Raw genomic sequence first — 12,558 nt, 5'->3', positions numbered from 1 at the left:
GCAAAATTAACTATCTAGTTTCATAATCATGTATTCTTTGGAAATCAACTGTTTTGTAAAGAGTGAATTTTATAAAATTATGTTATACCAATAATGCTACAATACATGAAGTCTGTTATGAGGAAATGTACAAATTGACGAATTATATAGCATAGAAATAAAATAACTGAAGTTATAACATAAGAGAGTAGCAGAGGCAAAGAGTATTGAAACATAACCAATGGCAGTCACAGATATAGGTAGTCTGATTCTCCAGTCTGGTGAAAATAGAATCTTACCTCTGTATTTTTTTTCTCTGTGGTCTGGGTACACTGATAACATTTTAGTGTGTTTAAGTAGAAAACCCAAATTCATAATGTATTTATAAGGTATAAAAATGTACTTTTTATGCACGACTCACTGTGTCACATCCCCAAAAAACTGAAAATTTTGAGAGCAACTAACCCAAAAGTAAACCACTATCATATGACCCCTCTTTTTGAAGGTAAAAGAAACTGAACAGTGCAAACTAACGGACTCTATTTCTATCCTACCCCAAAAGACAATAGACAAACATTCTTGAGAAATTCCAAAACTCAACTTCTATCCTCAAGTGAACTCTGACCACAGTAAACTGACTGGGTTTTCAACTCTATCAGCAGTTGGCTATTTTATTTTTTTTAATTACAGTGCTGTAATTAAGGAGTGAAAACATAAAACAGTACTAATGATGTACGATTAAGATGATCAAATTCACTCGTATAATGAAGTGAGGAATTTATTTCATTGTTTGAATCCTTGTGTGTTTGAATTTTGTGACTGACAGTTCAAAAACCAATTAGGTATTTTGAAGAAACACGATTTGTCAATAATTGTGCTGGATCAGGCAGACATACATCAGCAACAAACAAGGAATAATGTGTAGTGGTTTTACAGTCTCTTTTTGGAAATCCACATGAAACATCCATTTTGATATCTTTGCAATTTGGGATTTTTCAAGCACTTGCGTGTATGACAATCACATTAAATCATACTGTTTCCAGTAACAAATCAACCTTTATGCTTAGTGAGTCAATAGGCACAATTCATAACTGTGGAGTGATGTGGACCAACTCATACAAAATACGGAAAAATTAGCATGTGGCTTGGTTTTAAGGGAGGACGAGCTATTGGACCATTTTCATAGGCAGGAACCTTATTGTTGAGTTATATTTAACAATGCTTCAACAACAGATTATTTCAGCTATACAGGAGATCTCAAATGATTTTGAAGAATTGTTTCAACAAGATGGAGTGGCTCCACATTATGGCCTGGAAGTCAACCACCATATAATAGGTGGTGTATTATAATATAATATAATACATTATCCATGTATTTGCATAATGATTTTCTGGAGCATTGAGTCATGCATTTAAAAGTGCTTTTATATGATTTATAAATATATTATGAGTTCACTTTCTCTACTCCAATACATTAAAACATTATATGGGTGACTCCAGCCTTTTAATTAACCCTTTATGGAGTGGCTCAGTTAGTATAAACAGTATCTGATGTTTATGGGAAGGAAAAGGGTTCAGCTGGGCAAAGCTGACTCAGCTCTGAGCTTTATCAGTTCTACAATTTGTGAATTGTGTTATAAGTGAACATACAAATAAGTGTATGGGTTATATAGAGTAGTTAATCAGTCGATCTAAATGGTAGTTACGTTCTTGACAGGGAAATGTAGGTCTCAGCCGAGCAAAACTGACTCAGCTCTGAGCTTTATCAGTTCTACAATTTGTGAATTGTGTTATAAGTGAAAATATAAATAAGTGTATGGGTTATATAGAGTAGTTAATCAGTCGATCTAAATGGTAGTTACGTTCTTGACAGGGAAATGTAGGTCTCAGCCGAGCAAAACTGACTCAGCTCTGAGCTTTATCAGTTCTACAATTTGTGAATTGTGTTATAAGTGAACATACAAATAAGTGTATGGGTTATATAGAGTAGTTAATCAGTCGATCTAAATGGTAGTTACGTTCTTGACAGGGAAATGTAGGTCTCAGCCGAGCAAAACTGACTGAACTAAGAACTTCACCTCTGCTAGAGGCCTGTAGCCAGATGGAGCCTCGGTACTACGATTCCATGATGGACCTTAGTTGCCAAAAGCTGCACGATGAAATTAAACAAATTGGCTATGGAAGTTTCACTGTCTACTACAATGAACATGTGAGTGGTGTTTGTATAATTATTACTACTGAATGGCAGTCTTTTAATTCTACTGAATTTATAATTATCTGTAAGGAATCGTGTAAATCAGGGAAAGGCCTGATTTTTAATTTTATAGTTATTAATATCTTAAAACACATACGTCTAATAATGCCATGTAGATCTCTTTTCATATAAGACAATATATAATTTCTCTAATATAATACAATAGTGACACAAGCTCATCACCACAAATTTCCTGAGTATCTAATTAGATGGATATCCATGACCCAAGTATAGGTAATGGATAACTTTACTGGAGATGTCCGTTTTTCATCAAAATATAGAAACTATATAATTATTGATAGGATGTTTAACAATAAAATGACATCATGTTTATATCAGTAAATAATTCATAATTTATTTATTAATAACTCATTAAAAAATCAACCAGTGACTTAATGATTTACTTCTCACTGATTACAATTTACTATGAAGATATAATTGGTGTTTATCAACAAGCCAAATTCAAGTTTACCCCCAAAAAAATTCAAATTGAGAGTAATCCAATGCTGGTATTAATATGAGTATTAGCTCTCAGATCAGTGTTTTCTGCAATTTTTCTTTTGTGCCAATCATCTGCCCTGCTGTATATTATCCTGATGGCATTTAATTAGATCTTAACTGGTTATGAATTTACAAGTAATATTAAAATATCTGGTAAATATAAGCACATTTTTGAAGTTGAGAATTTAATTATTAATTTTATAAATTTTTAGTACACATATTATATCGGAAATTACATCTGTTTTGAACATTTGCTTCTTCAGAGACAGTCTAATGGTTTATAAATGTTTTGGTGTACTCAGCATTTCAAAATAAGATGGGTAACATGATTAAAAAAAGTTAGCTAAAAATATAATAAAGTACAGCACTGGATTCAAATTATAGACTGCTTTTAGAAAATTAAAAATAGGAAAGGTCGATGGCCTTTTAAGGCTTATTCTGCTTGCCCTTATAGGCCATAGGCTTGTGCGAAGATCTTATCAAACAGAATAAGGGGGAGAGTCGATACAGTACAAGGTTGATGGTACTGATAAAAAGTGCTATGATCACAGACAGGATTTGAACTTGCATTATCTGTACCTCAGATCCAAAGTCTGATGACAGATCATACGGCCATTGTTTCTATCTTCTATGTAAGAGACAAGAGTTTACAAGTGGTACAGGCATTCCAAAGATGACCATGAAAACAGTAAAGATGACGACATCTTGGATACCCTGGCACATCTTTAAGAAATAACAATCTGAAGCATGTGATAAAAATGATTCTGAAAGATCGTCAAATCACTATCATAGAGGTTGTTGATGAGGTCAAGATATTGTTTGCATTAAAACAATACTTTATTTATGTTTTGGGCAAGAAATATATGATAGCAAAGTTTGTTCTTAAATTGCTGTATTTTGATCAAAAACAACCTCACATAGACATTGCTTAAGCATTTTGTAATGAAGTCAGTAATTATCCAGAACTTCTTAAAAGTCATTATAGATGATGAAACCTTGGTGTTTGTTTATGGAGTTGAAATCAATGCCAATTCTTTCAATTAAAGCTGGCTGAAGAAATAAGACCAAAAAAGATTCTATGAGTTCAATTAAATGTAAAGGATCTTCTGACTATGTCATGTTGTTGTATGGTCAATGAAAAATGTTAATTGTGAGTTATATGCAATTTTTGTTAAGCAATCCAATGTAAATTGCCAGTACAGTGACAAAATCATTCCTGGAATTATAACATGGTTATGCTCCCATTGTACTTCATTGCTTGTTCACAGTATTTTGGCAACCAATAACAAAGCTATGTTTTCTGTAACTGTATTCACAAGGAATTTCCCTATGCAACTTCCTTCTATTTTCAAAGATGAAGAGAACCAAGGAGACATTTTGATATTATTAAAGAGGTTAAAACGGAATTGCTGAGTACCATACCAAAATGTGAGTTTCATAAATGCTTCAAAGATTGGAAAAAGCGCTGAAAAGGATGTTGCACTATGAAGGGGACAAATACTTTGATGTTGAGGAGTAAAAAAATATTCTTCAAGAATAAAAATTTCCCTTATATACTAGGACAGGTAATTCCAGTTTATTCTCTAATAAGAATGTTAATATTTTCTTAATATGCAGGAGTTGGTGGGAAATTGAATAATTTAACGCTTTTTCTAAAGAAAGATGTGAAAACAACTGTGTTTAATTTAACACCATTAGGAGTATTAGCAGTAAGGTAGTCGACTTTAAAATCAATTTTCAATTCCACGATTATCTATAAGAAAATTAGTAAATAATTTCACTGAATTAAAAAAAAACTTGATTTAATCAACCATGAATTTCAGGCCAGATATTTCGAGAACAAGGCTCGCACTTACTTGAACACTGCTAGGGTGATGCTGCCCCAAACAGAGGAGAAGGAAGGGAGAGGTGTCAACACCATGAGTCTAGTAGCAGATATCAACAGCAGAACAGAGTCCGTTAATGCCTTCATCACAACACCTGTGACCAGCGTCAATATCTATAGATACCCTCTATCCAAACTGCCAATGGCTACCTTTGTAGAATGGGTCCTGCAGAACCATGAGCCATGGGGTGACTAGCATACATTCTTTATTTAAAAATAAAATCTTTAATTTGTTCCAAATGTATATGACAAGTATATTTATGGCACAAAAGATAATTTAAGTATTTTAGAAGTAAAAGTATACTTTAAAATGCCCTGAGTAAAACATTTAATGTCATAAAAAGTTTGAACACATCTCTGTATCCATCTGTATATTGATGGTCACAGCAGGAAATCATAGAGATGGTTCAGAGAATTATGGTAAAATTTTCCTTTTAGATGTTGTTTTAAATATCTTCCAATAGTATGATTACTGAACAGTTTATTCCTGCGAACAGTTTATTGCACTATTTAGCATTAAAAAATATTTCTGGTATAGCGATTTCAATATTTGCATACAAATCATATAGCATAGCAGTCATAATTGTTAGTTTATAATAGTAATATGAGTATACTGGACTCTTTTGAAAACAACCATGACATTTTTCAGAAATTCGTTAAACCATTTCCTAAACTTGGTTAAAATTATAAAATAGTTAAAGAAGTATAAAATAGATACTTTAAAAGAATAGTAAAATGTCTTTCTTACAGTGTGAGACACAATAACAGATGTCCATGTATGGCTGCATCCTAATGTATATATTATTTGAGACAGTGTGACTAAGTAGTATTTATCCTCAGGATATAAAGTGAATAATTTAGTGTTCCCTCTTCTTCTAATACCTTCTGGGTCTGTAGCACAAGGTGATATGATATGGATCCTCTTTACCCTGATATATAGATTTAAATGACAGCTCTCCTCACATCGGTCTAGACCTAACAATTCATCTTGATGTTGATTTGCTTCATACTGTTTCGACACTCGGTATCACCACAGCACCAACATTGTTTGACACTACTTTATCACACTAAACCTGATGTAGACAGCAGATCTTAGAAGACACCATGTGGTATAAACTTTCAATAAATTAATAATGTGTTTTATTATAGTTATAGTAAATATACCTTCCTACACGTTTTGTCTCCAAAACAGTCAAAAACATCAGCATTACTGATAACTGCTAAACAAAGTAAATGTGCCAATAGAGAACTTTATTACATTCTTCCCTTTATATTTCTTCTTAACTGGATTGCAAATCCTACCTCTATGACACATCACGTCATACCTGTGTCTCTGTGCCCCTCTTACATTCCAGGTCTGCTCACAGCAGCACAACTCAATTTTCAAAGAGAACAAGCTTACCTATTCCAAATTCGAATACAAAATTCTCGGCTGAGTGTGATCTCACAAGTCACTCCTGTTTTACCCTTGCCAAGGTGACACAGGCACAAAGAACATGGCATAATCATTCCTTGTGTTCACCACAGCTAAGATGTCAGGTCATTCGCAAATCCCAGTCAAGAAGATGTCTCTGAAGTGATTTGTGGCCTTTAACAACACCCACTACTGACCACAAGGACCTTCCCCAAGACAGCAGCTTGCTATTTCTTCATGGACATGAAGATTTAATAATGGCTTGTAATTAGTCATCTGTTCCTTCTATCTCTGAGCGTACTTTCTAAACATGCATCCTTGACTTAGGTTCATACTAGCTCATACATTGCAGGAAGTTCAGTCAGGGTTCCAAATCAATCAGAATACAATTTGCTTCTCTCTTGCAATTTCATCTGAAATTATTTGTATTAATTTACTTTTTCGTAGCCAAAACAAATTAATTTTGAGTAATTAACAAATAAATGTTATTTTATTTTTTGAGCTGGTTAAATTACATTAAAAAATCCGTAATTGTATTCAAACTACCTTAAATCAAATCTGGCATGATATCTAAAGCAATGTTATTATCTATCAATTACAATGTTAATAGTTTAAAATTTTCTACTGCAGAGTAAGCAAATCACAATCCATGTATTCTTTTATTGGTATCCGTTTGTGTATAAATTACCTCCTACCAGTCATAACATTAGTCTTAGTAAATTCAAATCAGTGATGTATAGATGGCTGTTAACTCTTTTTATAGTAAAGACGAATATCTGGCACTTTCTGTGACAGATGTTTCTTTTTAATTTTAACCTTATCTGTATTGAAGCCTACCTAAATGTTTAACTGTCTGTTATTGTACTATTTATTTATTATTAAATATTTACTAGTTTATTTCCTGATAAATCAGTTATTAATTTACTTTCTGTAGAATCTGTTAATACATGTATTTATTGTTGATTGTCCATACTTAGTTAAACGTAAACTACTATTGTTTCATCTCTGCCAGTCAGGTTTTTCACTTGAGTTAATATTTAATTTAATATAATGTGAGTTAATACTCTATTGAAGCTTTGGTAACGATGTCAGTTCAGTTTAATAACGTTATGATGACTAATTAAAATTCATGACTCTGTAAGAAATTGATTGAAAATTTCAGAGTATTGTGGTGTATCCGTGAGTAGAGTGAAGACATTTGACAGAGCTGAGTATCGTCACAGAATGAGCGAAAACTGGCATCTAGTTATTCAGGACTGTACTGGAAAATATGGATTTGCCGTCCTTACTCGCCCCGAGGAAGACAATAACCTGGTAAGTCATGATCTCAAGTAAAGTCAATTTGATACGACCAAAATAATAATGCAGTATGAAGACTGAATGTAGATTTATCAGTAGAACTTCACTTAGGAAAATAATATTCAAATTCATATACCCATTTACCATTACCAACGATATCCAGGAAATTAAATCTGATTGATTGTTAGAATATAATTCAGATAGTTTTGATACCACTGGATAATAAGAGGATTTCCGGTGTCATAGGGCAGTACTGTATATAACAGACCAGTAAATTGGTTTTACATACTGGGATTATCAAAGTTATATAATACAGTACGTACAAAATAATGTCAAAGCAATAGTAGTTGAACTCCAATTTTTCAATGTTGAATATTTATAATTGGACTAGTATACACAATTAAAACGTATTTGTTATACAATTCTAAACATTTTTTGCACAAAAATAAAGCCTTAAACACTATATTTTATTAGATTGGAATATAATACTGTCAGTAGAGTACAAACTATAACCAGTTTATATTTAATTATTACACATTTTACATTTGACATTGCCCTTATGACTAATAAGTAATAAAAATGTATTCAATTTGTATTTTTCGCTAATACTTAAAACTGACACTAAATGCTTTTTCAACATTGTTTTTCCTACGGTTTGTATATTACCATTATTAGTTCTCATTGTTTAACGTTATTAAACAAAATTAGGACAGAGTGATTAAGAAAGTTGAACACTCTGACAAATACACACTTGTGGACAAAATCATGACCCTTCTGATACTGATACTAATAATTAGAAATGCCCATTCAAATTGGTCAGTCATGCATAAATCATATTTTAAATACTGCAATTGAGTTAATTGAATGGCCGTGCAAAGTGTGGCATACATAAGTTATATTGGCATTGAGCAGCATGCTATTGTCTAGTAATAATGATTTCCTAACTTTCCATATCAAATCAGAAAAACAGCTATGAATCCACATTTCGTCCCAAAACACTATTCTATCTAAAAAGTAATGTCATCCTCATTGAAATATATTATTCAAATATTTGTTTATACTCAATATATACGCAATTTATAAAGTGTTTGGCAAATATACTTTCAGGTTAGTCTTCATTTGTTGTTGAGAACAATAGAACCCATCTTATATGAATTTTTTATAAAACAATGTTTTGTAGACTGGAACAAACTAACACAATTTATTCTCATTTACCTCGTTGGCAAGTATTGCTGTTCCAGAACGACTTTATGTTGTGTGTTCATAGTAATGGTATAGGAATTAAAAAATACCCAAAACAGTAAACAATATTTTATTTTATTTTTACATGAAAATTATGTAAACCAATAAAGAATAAAAATATATATTTTGAAAATGAAAATTGTACTAAGTGACTGCTGCCAGCAAACTAAACGAATATGACTACTGAATGCAGATAGCATTGTGCATTAGTTTTTATTGACCATTGTATACAAGGAAAAGAAATTCCTCAATCATTAAAGGTTAGAATCAGCCAACAGTATTTACATGGAAAACGGTGAATAACCGTCATAGGTTAAAAACAGCAAGCTGTCGCTTCCTTCCGCACAGCACAAGTGCTAGCACTAGCAAAAAGTTTTCAGAACATTTTATGCTGCTGTTGTAAACTTCCCTAACTTTTTCAGAATTTAAAAGTATTCAATTTTGTTTCCTGTTGTTATTTATCAATAGCAGATCTAGACTGCATAAATTTCTTCCTTATTAGGATGACCACACCATCCAACTCATCACACCTCAACTCATTATTTCTGAAAATATAAATCCAATTCAGAACCAGGTTCAGTCCATTGTATACATGTTCCTCATAAATTTAATCACAGTTAAGTTTTAGTCAGCAAAACAATTACAAAGTAAAAATACCATGAATATAAGAGTTTATTAGTGAAAGCAAAATATTAATCAATAACTGATATTCGGTGTGTTTATCTCTTACGATTAAACAATAGTCGGTGCATTAATTTTGTTATGGGTTCAATGTACAGACAGTTGAAGTGAACATTGGAGATTTGGCTGTGATGTCAATAGCTGCTGGGCCGAAGGTGTATATAAACGGACGACTACAGTCTATGAGCACCTACAATTCCGTGCTGCACCTCACCAATAAACAAGGACTAGTCTTGGCACACACCGTCTTCACACCAGACCACTCCCTTCACGTAACACTGCCACAACATCACCTTGACCTTGTCTACTCCAACACCTCTCTTATACTCAGGGTGAGTCTGTGGTAGCAAAACTTGAGCTAATAAGATTAGATTTAACAATCATTTTAACTGGTAACTTTAGGCAATGAACCAAAAAATCAATTTCAATCATTTTATTGTAGTAGACATGTGTAAACTTTGCATTCAATGCTTTCTATATGTCTATTTATTTTTGGAACATGTAACGTAAATTAGCATTGGATTCTATAAAATCACCTTCTGAATGTTAGGAAATATAAATAATGTTAAGAGATTACCATTAAGAGTGATTTTAAATCTGCTACTTATAGAAGATTTATAGAAGTACTTTAAAGAATAGGATCATTAATAATAATAATAATAATATTTATTGTCATATTAAGTTTGTGCACTCATCGACAAAGTCACTTTACAGCCAGTAGCCAAGTCAATAAATAAATACATGTTTGAATACTAAAATATAAGACATGTGTAAACACATCCATGAAATATAAACAATTATCCTTATTTAGCTTTAAATATATTATAAATTAATATCGGATACACCAAAAAATTCATCTACAGAATAAAAAGGATTGTTCAGAAGCCAATTATAAAATTATTCAGTGGTCCTAGCCAAGAATAAGTCATCTTTTTTTGTTTCCTGTCATTCGATAACAAAGGTCTAAAAGTGTATAATACATAAAATACATACCAAATGCAAAATACATAAAGTTTTGGCATGATAAATTAAAATTTTAGAGTTTATTTCACCATATATTCCTCTAAAGTTTAATATTGGAACAAATTTTAAAATAATTCCTATAAGAGATTTAAACTTAAAAATTTGTATTCATAATGTAGGCAGTAGCTAACAATAGTCCTAAAGAGCAATTAAAATAAAATGGTATAAAGTATTTTAACTATTAGGTGTTACTGATAATGAATTTATTTTCCATTCAAAATTAATTTTGACATGATAAGTGTTAAATAAAAATATAGTTTTGACCTATAAACAACTGTTCCTAAGCTGCAAGAATTTTGAGAAGTAAATCATTAAAAGATTTAGCAATAAATAACACAAGGATATGTATTCCTTCCAACCAAATGATGTGTTCACTCATACTTATTATAGCTATGAGTTGCAATCTCATTATTTCCAGATCACTCAATAGTTAATAATAAATTTTATCTAAGATATTATTACAAGAGTGCTTTTTTCATTATAAAAACATTCATCCAAAATTCTAACCTAGAATAATTAAGCTTTCAAAGAGATCTGCAATAATTATAACTGAGTAAGAGGTGTGTGTAGGTAGAATTCACTGCAACATATTCAGATGTAATTTATTGCTATCAAACCTCTTTGATTTTCAATTCTACATACCAGATTAAGGTATACAGTAAATCTAAAATTAAATATTTGGTCAAACCTTCTAAAAGTTTTTCTTTTGGTGTAATATAACAGGCAGCCCAAAACCTTCAAGGCCGTCTGTGTGGACTATGTGGAGAGTACACCAATTCGGGGATGGAGCTATTCCATACTGCTAATGGAACAACAGCTAAGTCATCTGCAGAGTTCTTCGAATCCTACAGGCTCAATGACTCAGATGCTGAACACATGGAAATTTGAAATTAAAATATTTCATCTTTTAAATTTGATGAGTTGCTTGAAATATAAATCTCATCCAGAAAACACAATTAGTTATTATTTCAATCCCACTCTCGCTGTTACTAAATCTATAAAGCCAGTTAGCTCTTCTAAGATTGCTGTTAGGTTCTTATTTTATACGCAGGTCAAATTATCAGACGGCAAAACTTGCAGAGTGAAACTAGAGGATTATCTATAATATTTTGACACTTGCTTAGGATGACAGTAGTGAGAGTTGTTAAGTTAACTGATAAGAAGATAACTAAGACCAGGCACAAGCACCCCCTTGAGCAGAGGTCAAGTGTTACACATACCCCCACCAAAAGAGTTACAGTCTTCGAGGACCCTTAACGTAAATAATTCTAATTACTATTTTTGTTGCCAATTATTCTTAGTGTTGCCCATAAAAACGAGTTCGTCGCTCATAGCAGAACGTTATCTTATCAGACGCTCCTACAATAGAGCCTGTTTGCGTTAACCTGCGTGTACTGGCTACTTGTTCTACGGTTAATAGGTGAATTAATTTTTTATTTTAATTGCACAATTTGTAGACTATTTTATTACTTTGTTAATTTGTGTATATTTGTATATATATATATATATATATATATATATATATATATATATATATATATATATATATATTATATAACAGTGTATTGTAGAAATAAATGAGAATTGTGATGAATTAAAAACGAATAATGGTGTCCACAGTTACTCAACTAGGAATAATGTAAATCTATTTTTGCCCAGGTATAGGCTTGATAAAAGTATAAAGTGTTTTCCACTTACAGGTATGAAGTTTTGTAATACTTTATCTCCTAAATGTCAAAGAATTGTTAAAAATCGGCTTACTAATAACCCATTTTATAAATACAGTGAATTCTTATAGACTGGTCCTGATACGATGACTGTATTGTAACCTGACCTAAGACACTAATCAATGTGACGTTTATAAATTTTGCATGTTCTTTGTCTTGGTGTGATTTTACTTTAAGTGATATCTATGACTTGGCTTATTGTACATTGTACCTAATAGCTCAATAAACATCTTTAATCTTTACTATGGATACATCTGTACGTAATTCCATAATATTTTAATTGTTTATTAATAAATTGTATAAAACCATGTTTACGAGCGCAAGTAATTGTTCTCGAATGACTTGTTCTTAATTGAATATGGTCCATATTTTCTTTATTATTGATAAAAGGTTTCAACTGATCAAAAGAACTAAACTTTCTACAACCTGCCATTTTAATAACAACATAAACAGTGCTGGTTTGGTAGAGCTACTTGAAAATCTTTGACGTCACAGTCTGTGACGTCATAGTCGTTCCAGTTCCCTGAAACCGAGCATGGTGACCGTTCATGTA

The 12,558-nt window shown here is 31.8% G+C and overlaps 1 protein-coding gene across 2 annotated transcripts in view; it reads left to right on the top strand.

Annotated features, from left to right (window-relative positions):
• LOC124369398 (vitellogenin-2-like) overlaps positions 1 to 11,234 on the top strand; it is an 89,679-nt gene extending 78,445 nt beyond the window's left edge. The window contains exons 21-25 of one of the 2 annotated variants that reach the window (XM_046827400.1): positions 2,009 to 2,188; positions 4,558 to 4,807; positions 7,196 to 7,347; positions 9,354 to 9,587; positions 11,002 to 11,234. In XM_046827400.1, coding sequence (XP_046683356.1) covers positions 2,009 to 2,188; positions 4,558 to 4,807; positions 7,196 to 7,347; positions 9,354 to 9,587; positions 11,002 to 11,166 — 981 coding nt within the window. In that variant the 3' untranslated portion in view covers positions 11,167 to 11,234. Of the gene's footprint in view, positions 1 to 1,696; positions 1,757 to 2,008; positions 2,189 to 4,557; positions 4,808 to 7,195; positions 7,348 to 9,353; positions 9,588 to 11,001 lie in introns of those variants that run through there. The other variant, XM_046827401.1, reaches the window with a different exon arrangement.
• The last annotated feature ends 1,324 nt before the right edge of the window (positions 11,235 to 12,558 follow it).

Source organism: Homalodisca vitripennis, chromosome X (assembly GCF_021130785.1).
Source record: "Homalodisca vitripennis isolate AUS2020 chromosome X, UT_GWSS_2.1, whole genome shotgun sequence".
Taxonomy (NCBI): Eukaryota; Metazoa; Arthropoda; class Insecta; order Hemiptera; family Cicadellidae; genus Homalodisca; species Homalodisca vitripennis.
Note: the sequence above shows the minus strand (reverse complement) of the source record. Positions and strands in the feature narration are given on the sequence as shown.